At 38.6% G+C, this 21,518-nt stretch overlaps 1 protein-coding gene across 1 annotated transcript in view; it reads left to right on the top strand.

Moving 5' to 3' along the window:
* Positions 1–21,518, top strand: part of USH2A (usherin) — a 930,103-nt gene that overhangs the window by 827,897 nt on the left and 80,688 nt on the right. The window contains exon 61 of the mRNA XM_068986285.1: positions 17,881–18,108. Coding sequence (XP_068842386.1) covers positions 17,881–18,108 — 228 coding nt within the window. The remainder of the gene's footprint in view (positions 1–17,880; positions 18,109–21,518) is intronic.

The raw sequence follows: 21,518 nt of genomic DNA, 5'->3' as shown, positions 1-21,518 counted from the left end.
ACCTCATGGCTGGCTCTCTCTTGCTAGTGGTAAAATTCATAGTCCCAGCTTAATTCAGAGCAGGGACATTTCCATTGGAATGGTGCTTTTAAAATAGAAACCAAATCAGGGGGATGCTGAGGTTAAGGCCAAATATTTAAGAAGTAGAATGTAGCTGCCAATTTAGAAATCCCAAAAAAGAAAACTAAAGAAAATCTTTGGGACCTCCAAGTGTAGCAGAACAGTTACTCTTCACTTCAATCACACCATTTGCTAATTGAAAATCTTACCCTGAATCATTGTGAGACTGATCAGCATTGGTAGATTTTTTTTTGTTCAGATTCTATGACACACTGATCTTTTCATCATGAGATTTTTCTCAGCCAGTGAGAGATAATATTCTGAAATTCTGGCACCAGGAGAGCATTACAGAAACACACTGCTAAATGTGAAGAAGCAACTAAACTGGAAATGAAATTATACTGACCATACTAGGGCATTTAAAAAAAATCTCGGCATTTTAATTTGCATTACAGTGGAGTTGCATCATATGCAAAGGTTCACTTCTAATGTCAGCACATAAGGTAGACTGGGGTATCAAGATTGACCTTGAAAGCCCTTTAGAATGGTGCCATATCAGAAATCTCCATCCACGACAGCCAGTTTTTCCTCCAGTGTTGGAAGAGATAACTGTATCTTCAGTTGAAGACCAATTAAAGTTGTTGGTGTTTGTTTAGGGACTATTTTATAGAAGAAATGCGTACCTTTAAATGCTAGAATTATATTTAACCTTGCAAGATGCTTGCCCTATAAAAGGGAAATGTGAACTGACAGTAGCTGAAGGAACACCAGATTGACAACACTCTTCTCGGTTTACTCAAGGGCATCCACTCATTGAATAGGTGGTATAATTGCCAGATTGATTGTTATTTTCCTTTTTGCTTGTCATTTCCTTTTCACTGACCTCATATATTGAATAATATACATTAAATGGGTTTATGATGCACCTCCACTGTACATCTTACAAGCATTCAGATTTTGACTAATAAAGAATAAAAGCATATATGCAGCTGTATATGTGTGCTGTATTTGGGCACTTCCTTGAAAAGTAATTAATAGCTTATTTATGATTATTAGATTAATAAGCTTCTGTGTGGGAGAAGAGTATTTAAATTCAAAACTAATAAGTAGATCGTGGTTTTCTGACTAGGCTCTAAACACACAGATGTAAAGCTTGCTGCAAACTCTCGGTGAGGTATTTATGCCAGATGTGTTACTACATATGGAAGCAAGTAAGGACTGAATAATCAAGTGTCATCAACCAAAAATGACTGAAGAGTCAAGTGTTGGAGATATTTTTTAAGTGTTTTTCTCATTAGCTATTTGGGGTTAAATAAAAATGAACCCCAAAAAAAGATTATACTATAATTTGGCATTAAAATGAAAAGTTATTTATTGTATACACAGAAAGACATAAGAGCATCAGGTCAGTTCAATTGCTAAGTAGTGTCCAACTCTGTGAGACCTCATGAATCGCAGCACGCCAGGCCTCCCTGTCCATCACCAACTCCCGGAGTTCAGTCAAACTCACATCCATCGAGTTGGTGATGCCATCCAACCATCTCATCCTCTGTCGTCCCCTTCTCCTCCTGCCCCCAATCCCTCCCAGCATCACAGTCTTTTCTAATGAGTCAACACTTCACATGAGGTGACCAAAGTATTGGAGTTTCAGCCTCAGCATCAGTTCTTCCAGTGAACACCCAGGACTGATTTCCTTTAGGATAGACTGGTTGGATCTCCTTGCAGTCCAAGGGACTCTCAAGAGTCTCCTCCAACACCACAGTTCAAAAGCATCAATTCTTCGGTGCTCAGCTTTCTTTATAGTCCAACTCTCACATCCATACATGACCACTGGAAAAACCATAGCCTTAACTAGATGGACCTTTATTGGAAAAAGTAATATCTCTGCTTTTCAACCTGCTATCTAGGTTGGTCATAACTTTCCTTCCAAGGAGTAAGCGTCTTTTAATTTCATGACTGCAATCACCATCTGCAGTGATTTTGGAGCCCCCAAAAATAAAGTCTGACACTGTTTCCACTGTTTCTCCATCTATTTGCCATGAAGTGATGGGACCAGATGCCATGATCTTCGTTTTCTGAATGTTGAGCTTTAGGCCAACTTTTTCACTCTCCTCTTTCAACTAAAAAAAAAAAAAAAAAAAAGAGCAAGTCTCAAGGTATCTTTCCACATATATAAGACAAAAATTCTAAGTGATAAAAGAGGATTGTGTCTTCATTCAATTAGAAGCATTTTTTTCTTTCTTAGGGATACATAAAATAACAGTGTGTCTTGGACTCCTTTGAATCCAAGGATTCAAAGAAAGGAGGTATATTCCATGATGAATATTTTAAAAATTTATTTTATTGAAGTATTCTTGATTCATGATGTTGTGTTCACTCCTGTTGTATAGCAGTGATTCAGTTATATATATATATATATATATATATAAACACATTATTTTTCTATTCTTTTCCATTATGGTTTATCACAGGATATTGAATATAGTTTCTATACTACACAGTAGGACCTTCTTGTTTATCCATTCTAAATTTAATAGTTTGCATCTGCTAATCCCAAATTCCCAATCCATCCAGATCCTATTCCCCTCACCCTCAGCAACCACAGGTCTGTTCTCTGTGTTTGTGAGTCTATTTCTATTTTGTAGATAAGTTCATTTGCGTTGTATTTTAGATTCCATGTATCAGTGATATTATATGGTATTGTTTTCTTTTACTAAGTACGCTAATCTCTAGATCCATCCATGTTGCTGCAAATGGCATTATTTCATTCTTTTTATGGTTGGGTAATATTTCACTGTCTATAAATACCACATCTTTGTCTATTCATCTGTCAGTTTCTACTTAGTTTGCTTCTGTGTCTTGGCTACTATAAGTAGTGCTGTTATAATCATAGAGATGCATGTATTTTTTTGAATTTTGGTTTTGCCTGGATATATGCCCAAGAATGGAATTGCTGGATCATATGGTAGCTTTCGGAGAAGGCAATGGCAACCCACTCCAGTACTCATGCCTGGAGAATCCCATGGATAGGAGAGCCTGGTAGGCTGCAGTCCATGAGGTCACTAAGAGTCAGGCACAACTGAGCGATTTCATTTTCCCTTTTCACTTTCATGCACTGGAGAAGGAAACGGCAACCCACTCCAGTGTTCTTGCCTGGAGAATCCCAGGGACAGAGGGGCCTGGTGGGATGCCGTCTATGGGATCGCACAGAGTCGGACAAGACTGAAGCGACTTAGCAGCAGCAGCAGCAGCAGCAGCATGGTAGCTTTATTTTTAGTTTTTTAAGGAACCTCCATACTTGTCTCCATAGTGGCTGTACCAATTTACATTCCCACCAACAGTGTAGGAGGGTTCCTTTTTCTCCAAACCCTCTCCAGTATTTTGTTATTTGTAGATTTTTTAATGATACTATCCTGACCACTGTGAGGTGGTACCTCATTGTAGTTTTGATTTGCATTTCTCTAGTAATTCACAATGATGAGCATCTTTTCGTGTGCCTGTTGGCCATCTGCACGTCTTCTTTGGAGAAATGTCTGTTTAGGTCGTCTGCCCATTTTTCGATTAGGTTGTTTGATTTTTGTTGGTTAATTGTATGAACTATCTGTATCTTTTTGAAATTAGGCCTTTATCAGCACTTAATTTGCAAATATTTTCTTGCAGTCCATAGGTTGTCTTCATTTTGTTTATAGTTTTCTTTACTGTGCAAAATATTATGTTTGGTTAAGTCCCATTTGTTTATTTTTGCTTATATTTCTATTGCCTTGGGAAACTGACCTAAGGTAACACTGATATGATTTACGTCAGAGAATTTTTTTTTTTTTTTGGTGTAGGATTGCCTAGAATTATCAGTACAATAATGAATGGAGGGCATCCTGTCTTACCTAATTGTTATATTGATCATAAGACTTCTAGGACTTTAAATATAATTTACTGTATGATTTTAGTAAATTGTTATCAGATTAAGGATAATTTCTTCCATTTTTACCTGGCTAAGAGGTTTTATCATGAATGGGTGATGGATTTTATTAATTCTATTAAAATGATCATATGTAAATCAACTTTTCTAAGGGCTAAATCCTACAGAGTCATAATATGTCTTTTAAATGTGATGTTGGATACTACTTATTAATATTGTGACTTCATCTCAAGTGATTTGGATCTATGAAAACACATTTTTCTTATTATGTTCTTGTTCAATTTTGATATTTTCTTAAGACATGTAGAAAGTTTGGTATGTGGCCAGTTTACCTATTTTCTGGAACCCCACTCCCCTGTGTATAATATCAGTTATCAGTTGCGGATTTAGTTAAAAAGCAGTAACAGAAAACTTCACTGGTTAAACTCTCTGGACCTGGGCCTTTTCAGAGTAAGAGGCTCATTCAGGACTTTATTTCATTTTGTTTTAAAGCTAATTAAGAGTGCAGTTGTTTAATTTTTCCTGTTTTTTAAGAATTTCCCACTTTATATGAACTTTCACATTTACTATCATAAAATTGTTCACATTTTCCTATTTCTAAGGATAACCTGACCCACGAGGACTGAATGAGTATCTGTCATCCTAATACCCAAGACCCTCTGAAAAATATCATTTTGAGTGTATTACTAACAAACTGTCTTTGTAAATGTTCCATATTACCTAGTAGTATTATTTGTTCTTCATTGGAAAAAGATATCTTTTTCAGCTCAATCCCCAAAGTCAAGATATATAAGAAAGCAAAAACTGTATCATATTGAATGCCCTATAGGTAAAAGTAAAAAATCATGCCCATTATTAGCATATATATATTGTTGTTGTTTAGTCACTGAGTTGTGTCCGACTCTTTCGTGACCCAGTGCACTATAGCCCTCCAGGCTTCTCTGTCCATGGCATTTCCCAGGCAAGAATATTGGAGTGGGTTGCCATTGCCTTCTCTAGGGGAACTTCCTGACCCAGGGATTGAACATATGTTTCCTGAATTGCAGGTGGATACTTTACCACTGAGCTACCAAGAAAGATCCATACACATATGTATGTTGCTGCTGCTGCTGCTAAGTCACTTCAGTCATGTCCGGCTCTGTGCGACCCCATAGACGGCAGCCCACCAGGCTCCCCCATCCCTGGGATTCTCCAGGCAAGAACACTGGAGTGGGTTGCCATTTCCTTCTCCAATGCATAAAAGTGAAAAGTCAAAGTGAAGTTGCTCAGTCGTGTCTGACTCTTAGTGACCCCATGGACTGCAGCCTACCAGACTCCTCCATCCATGGGATTTTCCAGGCAAGAGTACTGGAGTGGGGTGCCATTGCCTTCTCCTCATATATGTATACATAGATGTAAATACATTTTCACTTAAATTTATATATGCATTTATATTTAAATAAATTTCTAAAGACCAAATAGTTGAAGTCAATAACAAGGCAGAATTTGCTCAGTTTTTCAATGCACATTTTTCTACTACCTACTAGGTCTTCACAGAAAACATTTACAGAGATATTGCTTATAAATTTAACTTAAAAGATGTACTTACATTCATAAGATGCTATGCCTTTTTTCAACATACCAGTCTCCATATAGTCTCCATCTGAGTCAGGGCTCAGTCCAGTTCAGTTCAGTCACTCCATCATGTCCGACTCTTTGCGACCCCATGAATTGCAGCACGCCAGGCCTCCCTGTCCATCACCAACTCCCGGAGTTCACTCAGACTCATGTCCTTCAAGTCGATCATGCCATCCAGCCATCTCATCCTCTGTTATCCCCTTCTCCTCCTGCCCCCAACCCCTCCCAGCATCAGAGTCTTTTCCAATGAGTCAGCTCTTTGCATGAGGTGGCCAAAGTACTGGAGTTTCAGCTTTAGCATCATTCCTTCCAAAGAACACCCAGGGCTGATCTCCTTCAGAATGGACTGGTTGGATCTCCTTGCAGTCCAAGGGACTCTCAAGAGTCTTCTCCAACACCACAGTTCAAATGCATCAATTCTTCGGCGCTCAGCCTTCTTCACAGTCCAACTATCGCATCCATACATGACCACTGGAAAAACCATAGCCTTGACTAGACGGACCTTAGTCGGCAAGGTAATGTCTCTGCTTCTGAGCCAGGGTAGTATGCACTAAAAGTACCTTGTTAGCTCTCCACTGCTTGAAAATCAACCTTTTATTCTTTCATAACTTCCAGAATATTTATTGCCTTATGGATAGAAGCATCTTTTAGATGTTTAAGATGCTAATAATAAAATCTAGCACTTATTAAATACCCTACATATTAAAAACTATTCTAAGATATAACTCACTAAAATTTACAAACTGAAAAAGATAAGTACTTTTACTATTCCTTTTTCATGTATGAAGAAACTAGAGTAGAGCAAGGTTAGGAAGCACTCCTGATGCAAAACATTTTATTCACTTTGTAGTAGATGGACAAACAAGTGAACAGACAGATATAACACAGAAGAAGATCAATTAAGAAAGGAAGTACATCTGTCAATAAATACAAGCCCATTCGCTTTCACAGGTGGTAATACTTATTACAAAGAAATTTGGGACAACTTGTTTCAAACAAATAATTGCAATTGTAATTGAAAAGAGTGTATATGTGTGCGTTGGAAAGCTCAAGTTCAACTGCAAATCTAGTATTGATGGATTGTAAGATCTTATACAGGTAATTTACACCATTTGGACTTTAGTTTCAACCATAAAATTAGGCAGTTGAAATACAGTCCAGTTATAATTTTTTGACTTTTTAACCCTAATTAAAAGTTTTACTAATAGGACTTATGTATACATGGATATTTCATATTTAATCACAAGTATTATGAGTGTGTCTATCAAAAGTTAGAAGTATAAGACTCCTTCTTTCACTGCATAAAAGTTCAAACAAATCTTTGATTAATCTTTAATTGGTACTGTCAATTAAATCAGAGTATAATGTAGTTAAGCGGTATCACATTGTAGTTCATGAACCCCTTAGAGTCCCAGAAACTTTTTCAGGAAATCTACTAGGTCAAAAATATTTTGATAATTAATATGAGGACATTATATGTCTTTTTCAGTCTCATCTCCTCAAGTGCACAGTGGAGTTTTCCAAGTATGTAATGATGTTTTCTCTCTGCTGGTAGAATATATGCTTCTTACTATTTTCTCAATTTTAAGTTTGTATATAGCAAATGTTGGGATATATAAAGCACAGAAACTAAAGCTTTTAGGGATCCTTATTATTTTTAAAAATTATGGGTCCTAGGACCAAAACGTTAGGACTGTGGATGCAGTTGACAAGGACGTTTGAACTCAGAATAATACAGAAATAAAACATAACCATGCCATTTGTTAGCACTGTGACTCCGGGCAAATTACTTATCTAAGCCTCAGTTTCCTTACCACTTTCAGAACTTTGTCATACAGATGAAACGAGATAATGCATGTAAAGTCATTTTTACACTAGGTATGACAATTTCCCTGGTGGCTCAGACAGTAAAGCGTCTGCCCGCAATGCGGGAGACCTGGGTTCAATCCCTGGATCAGGGAGATTCCCCTGGAGAAGGAAATGGCAACCCACTCCAGTACTCTTGCCTGGAAAATCCCATGGACGGAGGAGCCTGGTTGGCTACAGTCCATGGGATCTCACAGAGCTGGACATGGCTGAAATGACCTAGTATGCATGGTATTTCTATTATGGCAGCCTGAGTAGACTAATACAACCCCTACATAAATTTTTCACACAGCAGCCAAAGTGGTCTCTTTTTTTTTTTCCTTTATTTGGTGACTCAGATGGTAAAGAATCTGCTTGCACTGTGGGAGACCTGGGTTCAATCCCTGGGTGGGGAAGATCCCCTGGAGAAGGAAATGGCAACCCACTCCATTACTCTTGCCTGGAGAATTCCATGGACAGAGGAGCCTGGCAGGCTACAGTCCATGGGGTCACAAAGAGTCAGACACGACTGAGTGACTAACACACCCACACATTTTTTATTGAGGTATAGTTGATTTATAGTGTTGTTTTAGCTTATGGTGTACAGCAAAGTACTCAGTTTTATGTATATATTTATTTATATATATATGTGTGTTAATGTGTGTGTGTATATATATATATATAAACACATCTTCTTTTTCAGATTATTTTCCATTATAGTTTATACCAAAATATTGAGTATAATTTCCTGTACTATACAGAAGGCCCTTGTTGTTTTTCTTTTTTATATATAGTTTTTCTGCTAATCTCAAACTCCTAATTTATTCCTCATGCCTTTCTCCTTTGATAAATCAAAAGTTTGTTTTCTATGTCTGTGAGTCCATTTCTGTTTTGTAAGTAAATTCATTTGTATCACTTTTTAGATTGCACATATAAGCAATATATGATATTTGTCTTTGGCTTACTTCACTTACTGTGATAATCTCTAGTCCCACTCATGCTGCAGCAAATAGCATTATTTAATTCCTTTTATGACTGTGTAGTATTCCATTGTATATATGTATCTCATTTTCTTTATCCTCTCATTCACTGATGGATATTTAGGTGGTTTCCATGTCTTGGTCTTTACGAATAGTACTGCAAGGAACATTCCCGTGCATGTAGCTTTTTGAATGAGAGTTTTCTCCAGATATATGTATAGGAGTGGGATTGCTGTATCATATGATGACTCTATTTTTAGTTTTTTAAAGGAAGAATGATCTCTTTAAAACCTAAATCAAACTGTGTCACTCCCTTGCTAAAAGACCTTCAATAATTTTCCATTGAAATTAGCATCAGGCTCTGACTCTTGGCCTAAAAGATGCACACCGTCTCGCACCTGCTCATCACTTTGACTGTGCCTTGGGCTGTTCTCCTTCTCACTCACACCCACACTCACACTAGCTTCTCTCTGTCAGCAAAACTCCCAAGCTCATCCTGCTGCCTGAAAGTTTCTCCCCTGGTTCTTCCCATGGTTTCTTCCGCAGTCTAAAGAAATTTCTAAATGAAATGTCTTCAAGGATTTTCACCCACCCTTCTTAAGCCAAGACTCACTCTCCCCACCACCTAAATCTAAACACTAGTTCATCGCTCTACTTATTCCCTTCATAATTTGCCACAATTTTTGACCCTGTCTCTCCATTTTGCTTATAGATGGCCCATTTTTTCTCATTTTAACATAAGACTCAGGAGGGTACTGTTTCATCTCTTTTGTTCTCGGCTGTGTCCTCAGAGCTTAGGGGGGTGTCAAGTACACAGGAAGCCTTCACTAGATGTTTTTAATCAAGGATTGAATAAATATAAGGCTGGCTGGAATGAATGAAATTTGGTTCAATGTGGTTTAGTACCATTTTACTATAAAATAGATTGCCAGGTCATTGAGTATGCACATTTTTAATTTTGATAGATCTGAAGGACTGCTTTTTAATATTTAGTGTGACTGATTTGCCACTTTAAAATTTAATTATCACAAATTTTTTTTTCCTCTTCTCTTTTGAAAAACGAGCCATTTCAAACTGTTCTTTTCCTCTCTCAGTGTTTTTATGGTACCTGAGGTATCATTGTTCACTTTGTAAGAACCCTAGCTTTTGCTTTACAGGCTAAATTGATAGAGCCCATTTGTCGATAAAGAAAACTTCTGTGAATTGAATGTTCTTTTTGCATTGGCCCCTCATTACAAAATGAATGATGTACTTCAATGAGATAAAAGAAATACCACACACACCCCTAGTTTTTCACATATCATTCTTCTCTGAACATAAATATTTGTGAAAGTAAAGACACAAAAGTATACTACATGGCACTAACACATGAATACTCTAAGCTAAACATTTTAAATTTGTAATTTTTATAACAAACTCCTGACTAATCAATTATATGACAATACATGTCACCAATTACTTAATGGGAGGATATGCATTTATACTTTCTTAAAATCTTTCCAGTTGAACCCTCTGACATTAGTTAGAACCCAGAACTAGGAATTCCCTGGTAGCTCAGCTGGTAAAGAATCCATCAGCAATGCAGGAGACCCTGGTTCTATTTCTGGATTGGGAAGATTCCTGGAAAAGGGATAGGGTACCCACTCCAGTATTCTTGGACTTCCCTGGTGGCTTAGCTGGTAATGAATCTGCCTCCAATGCAGGAGACCTGGGTTTGATCCCTGGGTTGGGAAGATTCCCTGGAGAAGGGAACAGCTACCCACTCCAGAATTCTTGCCTGGAGAATTCCATGGACTGTATAGTTCATGGGGTCCCAAATACTTGGACATGACTGAGGAACTTTTTCACTTTTCATTCCTATTGTTTATACATTTGAATTAGTTTCATTTTACTCTGTGGTAATCAGCAGTATCCCTAAACTTTTCCAGTTGATTCTAGCTGTTTGATATGTACAGGGTATAAGGGTATGGATGGTTCAAGACAAATGTGTCCCTGCTACCAACAGAAACCACAGACCCAGGTACATGCGATCCTGACAGGAAGTCAAAACACAAGACAATATAATTGGCTTCAATTCAGTCCAGTTGTCATAATCCCCACCTGGACTACAAGCGCTGTGTAAAGAGTAATTTGAAATTTTGAAGTGGAGTAAACATTCAATACATTAAAAAAATATCTTATTCCCAAGATTATCATGTTTCAATTTATAGGAGCAGAAACTTTGTCTCTTAAGATTATGAGCTGAACAAGGCACATATTTGGCGTTATCATACACAGTTGAAGAATAATGGCTTCGACCTCTTTGTATAGCTGCCATAGTCGCTTATGTATATTATCTGTGATGATGAGCATTTTTATATCAACATTATTTAGTTTCTAATTGTACGTTTACTATTTATAGCATATCTATTTTTTTCTTTTTCCCATTAAAGTATTGATTTATAACATGTTAGTTTCAGGTGTGCAGAAAAGTGGTTCAGATATGATGTATGTGTGTTCTTTTCAGATTCGTTTCCCTTATAGGTTATTGAAAATATTAAGTAGAGTTTTCTGTGCTATACAGTAGGTCCTTGGTGTGTATCTGTTTTGTATATATAGTATGTATATTTTAATCCAAACTCCTAAATTACCCTTATTGTTTATTTTATATATAGTAGTTTGTATATGATAATCACAGACTCCTAATTTATCTCCCTGGTCCCCTCTTTCCACTTTAATAGCTATAAGTTTATTTTCTATGTCTGCAAGTTTATCTATGTTTTTTTATGTGTTGATTTGTATCATTTTTTAATATTCCACATATAAGCAATGTATTTGTCTTTCCCTAGCTGACTTAATTCACTTAGTATGATAAACTCTAGGTTCATCCATGTTGCTGCAAAATCTAATTCCTACGAAAGCACTCTACTACCTTTTACATATGAAAAATCTATACATTTTGGCTGAATAATAATTAAATTAATTATTTCATCTAAACAGATTTATTATTTTACCAGCCACTAACCTGTACTATGACAGGGCAAAATTTTAAAGTTCTTCCATCATTCCTTCAAATGGTAGAGTTCTTTACTTATTTATAACTATAATTATTTCTTAAAATTTTCTCTCACGTTGCTGATTGTTTCCTATGAAATATGGTCCAAAAACTTTAGGGTGACATTCCGCAATCCCTTCCAGTCATACCACCCTCTTCCCTGCCTTACTCCCAACTATTGCCCTATATCCACAACTCTTTGGCTCATTCAACTGTTAGCTCTTTCCCAAACGTATCCTGCAGTTTTTTTTTCTATTTCCTCCAATCCTGCACACATTTTCATCTACTCAAACTTTACATCTTTCCTGTCTTATATCAGATGCCAATGAAGTTTTCCCCAATGCCTTACCTCCTCCTTTCCCAACTAGAAGTATCCCCTCAGTAATTCCCTGATTTTCCTGGCACTCAGTTATAGCATTTACTACACTCTGATTTGTGTGTGTCTGTATGCATTGTTGATATGCTCTATTAGATTATAAGCTCCTAAGAATCAGAAGCCTGTCCTATCCATCTTGTATCCCCCACACCACTTTGCAGTCTTGTACCAGATGCCCCAAAGCACTGAAAGAATTGAAAGCAGCTCCTGGCCCACAATGCTAACTGTTTCCACTGACCGTTTCAGGACCTCTGTCATGCCACTAAGCAATGCTGCCTGAGAAACACACTGTTCACATGCGTCACAGTAGACCATGACCTAAAGGGTATTTTCTTCTACCTTTCTTATACTGTCTATCTGCTCCTTGGAAGAAAAGCTATGACAAACCTAGATAATATATTAAAAAGGAGAGACATTACTTTGTCAACAAAGATTTGTATGGTCAAAGCTCTGGTTTTTCCAGTAGTCATGTATGGGTGTGAGAGTTGGACCATAAAGAAAGCTGAGTGCTGAAGATTGATGCTTTTGAACTGTGGTGTTGGAGAAGAGTCTTGAGAGTCCTTTGGACTGCAAGGAGATCCAACCAGTCCATCCTAAAGGAGATCAATCCTGAATATTCATTAGAAGGACTGATGCTGACGCTGAAACTCCAGTACTTTGGCCACCTGATGCAAAGAGCTGACTCATTAGAAAAGACTCTGATTCTGGGAAAGATTGAAGGCAGGAGGAGAAGGGGATGACAGGATGAGATGGTTGGATGGCATCACCAAATCGATGGACATGAGTTTGAGCAAACTCCGGTAGTTGGTGATGGACAGGGGAGCCTGGCATGCTGCAGTCCATGGGGTCACAAATAGTCAGACACAACTGAGTGACTGAACTGAACTGAGCTGATCTTAGATTCTGGAGCAACTCTACATGTATTTATGTGTCATCAAAAAATGTCTTCTTTATCCCACCAACCAAGAGATCTGTAGGCAGAGATGGCACCCATAATGTCAGTGAATGTGTGAAATCAGTGGAAATTTTCTTACTGTATTAACGTTTTGCAGTCTTGGAAATCCATGCTTAGATAACCATGAATGAGCATTCAAGGTTGATATTTGGTGATGGGTGATAGATCATTTCTGTATTAAGACTGATTTGATTTTTACAAAATAAGTACTAGATATAAATTATATTGATAAGCTTTTGAAGAACTCAAAAACTAACTTCATAAATGGAAAGAAATATAGACTGATAACAACTCAAATTATCTGGCTTTCAGAGATCTAGAAGAATATCTTGTGTTGAATTTTTAATGCACTAAACTGTATACAAGTCATCCAGTTGATTGGATGTACTCTGCTCAAAGCCATGAATTTCAAGTGATGCTAAATGAGAACTTCTTCTATTTCTCATGCATCAGTTGTAACTAAGCCAGAAGCTTCTCAATAACCATTCCTTTATTTTATCATTATGACAATGTAACTATAACTTTTGATAAAATGGAGAAGCAGTATCCAAGTGGTTCAACTGAAGTTAATATATTTATACTTATAGAAGTTAATATATTTAGATCTAGAGTTCTCTGAAGCTCTCTACAAAAAAAAAAAAAAGCATACTTTTGATATGATGTATTCTCTGGCTCTTGACATTCATGAGAATTAAGGAGGCAAGGAAATATCCTACAATCAGGTAAAGACTGATAAACCAAAAGTCACCTCTTTAAATGAGGAGCTCAAGATAAGGGGTAAAGGCAGAAGAAACCTCATTGGCTAGGAATAAAGTTTAAGGTCACCAGAAAGATTGGGCTTCCCAGGTGGTGCTAGTGGTAATGAACCCTGCCAACACAGGGGAGGTAAAAGACACAGGTTCGATCCCTGGGTCAGGAAGATCCCCTAGAGAAGGGCATGGCAACCCACTCCAGTATTCTTGCCTGGAAAATCTCATGGACAGAAGAGCCTGATGTACCATAGTCTATAGGTTTGCAAAGAGTCAGACACGACTGAAGTGACTTAGACTTAGCAGGAAGATTAACCCTTTCTAGAATATAATAAGCACACATAAGACTTGATGAGCACAGCAGTGCCCAGACATCACTGCTCTAGTTCATTGATAGGAGCAGAATAAAAAGAGTCTTTAGGGCCAAGGAAAATGGGTTCAATGAAAATGCACCTTAAAGACCAGAGGGAAGGCTCTGGAAACTGCTGGATCATCAGATCAATAGACTCAAAGATGACTAAGTTAGGTTGCTTTATGCAGTTTAAACATTTGTGCAGGGAGTCTCCCCATGCAGCCTTTTATTGACAGCTACAGATCAATGGTAATTTTTGATCATTTTCAACCTACATAAACCTATTGACCCCATGGCCACCTTTGGGGCACTTCAAGTCATCAAAAATAATCAGAGGAGATGGTGTAAAATTGTCAGGCTGGCGAAGACTCCAAGTAGTTTCATGTGCCCCAGGAGCAGAGTTGAGAGGTTAAAATGTAGTTCAAATTGCCCGCAGAACCTCAACTGGCAGAGTGTTCCAGAGAGTCTTGTCTTATGTCTCATAAAAGGACTCACTGATTTGTACCCAGATGCTGTTTGTTGCTTAGTCGCTCAGTCGTATCTGCCTACTCTGTGACCCCATGGACTGTAGCCCACCAGGCTCCTCTGTCCATGGGATTTGCCAGGCAAGAATACTGCAGTGGGTTGCCATTTCCTTTTCCAGGGGATCTTTCTGAGCCAGGGACTGAACCCCCTCTCCTGCAGTGGCAGGCAGATTCTTTACTGCTGAGCCATCAGGGAAACCCATCCAGATGCTGACTCTCATGCCTATCAGATTAAGAACAAAAAGCGTTAAGTCTCATGGAAAGTATTAGGTTGCAGAGAACAGATTATTTCTGTTTTCCTTTACTGAGTCATTCTTTTCATCTGCTGCCTAATGGAAGTGGTTAAGACACTTCCAGAATTTTTTAAAATAGGTACATTATGTGGAGGTAAGCATGGACGGGGCAAAAACAAAAGGGAAGCAGATATAAGTTGGTAGCCCAGAGGTCAGGGGTAACAAAAACATGTATATCTAAAAAAAAAAAAAAAAAATCAGTAGGACTGGAAAGGGAAATAAAATGACAACAATGGAGAGAAAAAGGAAGAGCCTTGAATTAAGATTATCTCCAGAGGGAAGGAGGAAAGGAGCAGCAGAGGAGAAGAAGTAAGGAAAATGGTTTTTAATAAGGACTTTTCCCAGAGTAAGGAAAGGAACCCCAAGCATGTAAGATCCACAGGGCTCAAGCAAATATTCTGAATTTAAGAAAAATCACAAGTAACTAAATAAACAGGCAAGACACAACCCAATCTACAGAGATTTTATAGTGCCCAGATTTTATAGTAAGATTCCAAACTAGGGAACTCTGAGATTAGAAATCCATTCAGGGAAGAATGACATAAATGATTTCCTGAAACATCTGTTGGTATTGAGATTTGGTTATTACCACAGGATATATTTATAAGGACTGTCCTGTCATTTTTAAGTTTTCTTTATTTTTTATATAAACTTTACTAAGTACTGACAAAAAGCGTGGCTGCCACTGAGGTTTATTTAAAGCATGTGTGTGTGTGAATGTGTGTGTGTGTTGTACCTTTGCGGAAATAACAAGTTAACATAATACAGGAATTTGTCATCAGTATAAATTTATGATATAAAAATTCTCCTTCATGTTTCCTTTATGTTTATGATATGTGACTATTTCTATTTTTTTAAGAAGATATATAGATCAAATTAAGTAAAACAACCACTGTAATCACCTTTTGTAGGAGTCTACATATAAAAATTTCTGTCAGGCATGCATGAACTTCAGCTCAAGACATGCAGGTCATATTTCCACATTAGATAGTGGAGGTTTTGAGGCCACAGCGTTTTCAGTACTTCTGCTTTTAAGGATCTGGCTATAAATGTTTATTAAAAGAATCTATAATGAAATCAGTTTTGTTATTTTTTAAATGGTTGCCTGGAGTGTGTTGGATGACTGAACGTCGGTTGTTAATCATTGAGCACTCTTGGTACCAAAAGTGTTTGATAGTATTGCCATCTAGGGGCTGAACGGAATTCTCAGCTCTGAAATAAACTGTAATTGAGCAGGTGCTGCTATTGACAATATACATATGTTTTTGCTTTATAGCCCACATGCTTTTCATGTTTCTTACGACAAAAGGATCTCTAAATGTCCCCCAGCAGCCTACCTTTTTTTATATATATAATCTGTTAGAGGTGATTACTATTTGCTTTGGAGCTGATGCTTTTTTGGCATCTATTACCGAATATTCTGAACAAAGAATTGTTCTTTTTTGCATTATTAATCTTGCCCATGTTTGCCCTATTTCCACAGAAAAGGAATCATTTATCAGAAAAGAATGTTTGTAATCGGGACTTGTAGCATCTTCAGCTTTAATATTCATTATGGTCATTCTAGCTCTGTGCTATATTTATCTAAAAGGCCAATCCAATGTTGTTGGAGAAATAAGTTTTAAATATTTATGATCTAACTTTTAATATTTCAAAAAAGAGAAATTAGTATTTCTGTAAAATTTGTTTCAGAGTCTGGTCGCTTAGCAAATGTTTAAATATTAAAAGATTTCAAGAGGTTAGCGTGTAATATCATAATAGGACCTTATTGAAACAGGAAAATTGACTTTACAAGTTTTTGATAAGTAAAGGAAATTATATTTCCTCTGCTTGTGTTCAACACATAATAAACATTAACTCATACAAACTTACAAAACTTATCACCAAGGATGTGGGGAAATGGTGTCAAAAATGATTTCTACGGTGTTTTGGTTTTGTCTGACCAGGTTTTTTTGAAAAGTGGTTCAGTTGGATTTGTTTCAGAATTATTCTAGATTCTACTCAAAATGTTATTTGGATGCCCTCAGAAAGAATTTCCATATACATGACTTTGGTTCTCTCTGGAACCTACTCTCAGAAATAACTTCCTCTTCTTCATCTCACGTTCCTCCTCCTGTGCCCACCAAGAAAAGACAATTGGAGACTATCTGTCACATTTAAGCATCAAATAAACCAAAGCTGACCTCATGCACCATTAAGTGTAAATATCCTACTAAACCAGTAAAAAGTACCTTGTGATTATCCACACCCAATAGGTACACGACAGAAAGAGTCTGTGAGTGTGTGTTTACCTATATACACACATTACTGGTCACTTGCAGACATAATTTCTGTCTGTAAGCAGGTATTTCCATCCAGCCCAATCCTAAGGAAACAGCACCTTAGGATTCTTGGCAGTTTAATTAAGCAAAATATGGTAAATGCTGGTCTCCAAGCAGAGGATAACTCATTGTGCCATCCTTCTTTTTTTAATTTTAAATTAACAAAAACCAAACACTCAAAACCTAGCTAACAATTATTTTTGGTAAATTTAATAGTTTTAGTTAGCACGTTTTTAACAAATGAGATTTTCACAGTGATATTAATAGTAGACTGCTCTCTGGATGTTTGTGCATTTATAGTTCAATTGGTGGTTGTTTTCTTGTGTTTATTTTATTGCCTTTGTAAAATGTGTATGCATACCAAGAGAATGAAAGAGGATACTGGAGAGATGGGGAGAGTTTTCTATATAAACAAATAGTTTTGGGGTTTAAAGGGAGAGAAATAGGGTTGCTGTGGTTCAATTTCTAGACCCCTAAGATTATCCCCCCCTAAGATTATCCCATTCCCTGCCATGCACCTTGGTACCACTGATTTCCATCATAATCTGGATGCGACGCTGACCTGAAACATCTTAGATTTTTGTATTGTTGTAATTATATATCACATCCCTTGGGTTGCAAGCTCTGGAAAAGCAAAGATCCTATCTGCTATGAGATGTGTATGTATGAAATCACACAACATTAGGTAATACATTTAGCGTGTGAACAACAAGAAAACACCATATTGTTTTCTTAATAATTCAAAGCTCTGCTGTGCTCTTTGTGCTGCCAGTGGTGAGATACCTTGTCCAGAGAATGACCTTCTAGCCACTGGTAGCAGTTTTCCAAAAGGAGACTAACCTGTTCATTTTCTTCCAGGGAACCAGCTATCAAGCCCACCTGTTTGGTTTGGAACCCTTCACCACGTATCACGTCGGTGTTGTGGCCACAAACCAGGCCGGAGAAGTTTCAAGCCCCTGGACTCTGGTTCAGACCCTCGAATCTTCCCCCAGTGGGCTGAGCAACTTCACAGTTGAGCAGAAAGAGAATGGGCGGGCGTTGCTGCTGCAGTGGTCAGAGCCTGCGAGAACCAATGGTGTGATTAAGGTAAAGTCTACCCTGGATATGCGGTCATGTTTGGTGTTCTCCAGATAAATAGATGAGCCCTGACATGCCATCAGGTCACTGCGGGAACACTCCCTTCACAGTCTGGTTAATTCTTCCCGATAGCTCCTCCAGGCGCTTGATCATAGATCAGAGAAAAGTAGCTCACATGTGTCATGCTTCCTGTGAACCTGACACTGGCTAAGTACTCTCCGTGGATTATCTCATTTAATCCTCACATCAGCCTTATGCGATAGGTATCATTAAATCTCACCACGCACATAAAGGCTAAATCATTGTCCAAGGCTAAATAGCATTACGATGATCAAACTGGGATTTGAAGCTAGGAAGTCACACCAGAACTGAACTCCAAATGACTGTGTTCCTACTACGTCCTGAATGGTCCTGCCCAGCCCTTTGCTCAAGCTTTCTCTAATATGCACTTTGAATGGAGCTCACTCAGCAGGAAACAGGAAGCCCCACATGTCTGCTAAGTCCCCAATGTCCCTGTGTGGCCAGGAGATGCAGTCTTGTTAATGTCACATATAACCCAGGCTTCACCAGTCTGCGAGCTCAAATGAGGTTACATTTCCACTATTACCCAAGTTAAGATGCTTTGAAGCATCACCCACATGAGAAACAGCCTCATCTCCCTTCCGATTTTCTTCCACAGTGGTACTGGCAACTCAGCTGTCCACTTATTACTGCCTCAGCCCGTAGTCTTCTCTGGCCCTGGACCACTACTCAGGCCCTCACCAACTGCCTTGTACAGGCTGGGGCTGCAGAATTTCCATCCGCTACACCTCTCATAGACACTCTGCCTCTCCTTGACCACTGTCTCTCAAGGTGGCAAAGACTTCCCCACTAAATCCATAGAGAACAGCTGAGACTCAGCTTTGCCTTTGAGTAAAGCTTTCCTGAAACCCCTACGAGGAGGATGCCGGCAGGAAATTACCTACGGGAGTGACTTAGAGCCATAACTAGAGCTCGTACCCCAGGCCCGCTCTCATGGGCCTCCCTGAAGGCTGCCTCGCTGCCTGGTGTGCTGGCTGCTTCTCCGCCCACCTCCAGGCCTACTGCAGGCAGCACTAGCAACTGCTTTCTCCCAGCCCCCAGTGTGTGACACAGCCAGACTTCACCAACTCTGGGACAGGAGGCCTGAGCCTTAGGAACCATGGCTTTGCAATCCAAGCCACAGAGCTAAGGTTCCCAGCAGAAAGAAGAGTTTCTTTTCTCACACCCATCAAGGCACCCCTGATTACGAGTATTTGCTTCCTGTCCCAGCGTCTGCCTTTTCCTAGAATGACTGACAATAAAAATATCTACCCCTTATACCTGCATTTGCATTTTGCCAAATATTTATTGTGCTTCTACTATGTGCCAGGCAATTATTCAAGAGTGAACAAGACAGGCACGGTTCCTCCTGTTATAGACTTTACGTGTGTGTATGTGTGTGTCAAACAAAAAGCTAGTACACAGATAGACCAGAGATCTTCAGAGAGTGGTGAACAGAACTAGCAAATTAAATACTAGCAGTATTACAGAATACTAGCAGTATTCTGTAATAATTCCTACTCATTCTTGAGAATGGATGATCATTTGAACTGAGTTGACATTTGAGCTGAGCCCTGAATGATAAGACAGAGGCAGTCATGTGAAGATGTGAGAACAGGAAACGCAGGACCTGAAGCCAGCGATGCACTTGGTGTCTTCACATCAGTGAAAGAAAGCCAGTGTGGTTGAAACAACGGCTGGGGGAGGTGGGGGAGGGGAGAGAATACTAGAAGAGACTCAGGGGATCAGTAGGGAGTGGATGGTGTACAACCTTGTGGTCTGTGATCAGAGCTTAGAATTCTGAGTATGGTGAAAAATTATGGAAGTGTTTAGGCAAAAGAATAGCCCAATCAAATTTATATTTTTTTAAATCACTTTGGCTCCTAGGTAGAAAGTGGGCTATAAGACCAGTGCTGTTTGGAGTCTGTTAAGAATTCAGAGAGGAATTGACTGTGGGTTGAATCCCAGTGGAAGTTGTGAAGGCAGAGAAATGTGGGTGGATTGGGAATGCATTGAGAAGGTAGAGATGATGATATTTGTTAATGAGCTAAATGTGACATGTGAAGAAAAAGGAATATTTCTGAATGACTTACAGGTTTTGGTTTTGAGTCCGTAACCAGAAAGGTAAGGCTGGAAGGTGTGCAGGCAGGTCTAAGGAGACAAGTAGGCAGGTGGAGGTACAAGTCTAGAACTCTCTCGAGTGCTTCATGAAGATATATATATTTGGAATTCATGAGCAGATGGGTAATGTTCAAACCCAAAGTCCTAGAGCAGATCAGCTATGGAGAGACTATAACTGGAGATGAAGAGAGCCTGGAATCAAGCCCTGGGGAATACAAAAATTTGGAGGTCAACAAAAATTTGGAGGTCAAGAGAAAGGAGAGGATCTGGCAAGTGAGGGAGGAAAAATAGATGAGTGGGATATTCCAAAAGGGAAGAGAAAATGCGCCAAATGGTATAGAGAGATAAGTAAAAGAGGACAGAGATATGACCCTGTATTTGGAAACCAAGAGGTCATTGTGATCTTGACAAGAAAATCAAGTGGTAAAACGGGAAACCTGATCGGATGTTTTGAGGAAATAGGATAGCAACGCCTCAAAGAAGTGTAGATGGAAAGAAAAGCAGAGAAATGGAGCATGAGCCAGGGGACTATGGTGTCAAGAAATTTTCTTCAAAAAATCAATGAAAGATACTAGAGTACATTTAAATGCTAATGGAAGTAACTCAGTAGAAGGAGATAAACCAGTGATGCAAGAAATAATGAGAGTAATTGTGAGAGTGAAATCTATATGAAGGAGGAGGGCATGGGATCCAGGGCCCAGGTGGTCTCTGTGGGGGCAGAAATACTGTATCCATAACAAAAGGAAGGGAGGCAAATAGCGTGTGTCTAGATTCACATGCATATGGTGGTGAGGATATATAGTGGGAGAACATTCCTCTCTGACTGCCTCTAGTTTCCTCAGTCAAACATGGGGTCATGTCAACAACAGGAGAGGTTGCCCATTAGTAGGGAAAGGAGAGACATGAAATAATCACTTTGGAAAAGGAGAGAGTAAGCATATGGTTCTATAGTTGGTGATCATCTATTTAAAAGTTATAGTAATAACTATAGTAATAATAGTTAATATAATAAGTAATAACTTATAGTAATAAGTTCCAAATGAGACCAGTCAATATGTTGTTATTGTTGTTGTGCACTCACTAAGTCATGTGCATTTCTTTGCCACTCCGTGGACTGCAGCACACCAGGCTTCCCTGTCTTTCACTGTCTCCCAGAGTTTGCTCAAACTCACATCCATTGAATCAATGATGCCATGAACCATCTCATCTTCTGTTGCCCCCTTCTCCTCCTGCCTGCA

This window comes from Capricornis sumatraensis, chromosome 14 (assembly GCF_032405125.1).
Source record: "Capricornis sumatraensis isolate serow.1 chromosome 14, serow.2, whole genome shotgun sequence".
In the NCBI taxonomy this organism is placed as follows: Eukaryota; Metazoa; Chordata; class Mammalia; order Artiodactyla; family Bovidae; genus Capricornis; species Capricornis sumatraensis.
This window is presented reverse-complemented; position numbering and strand designations above follow the sequence as displayed.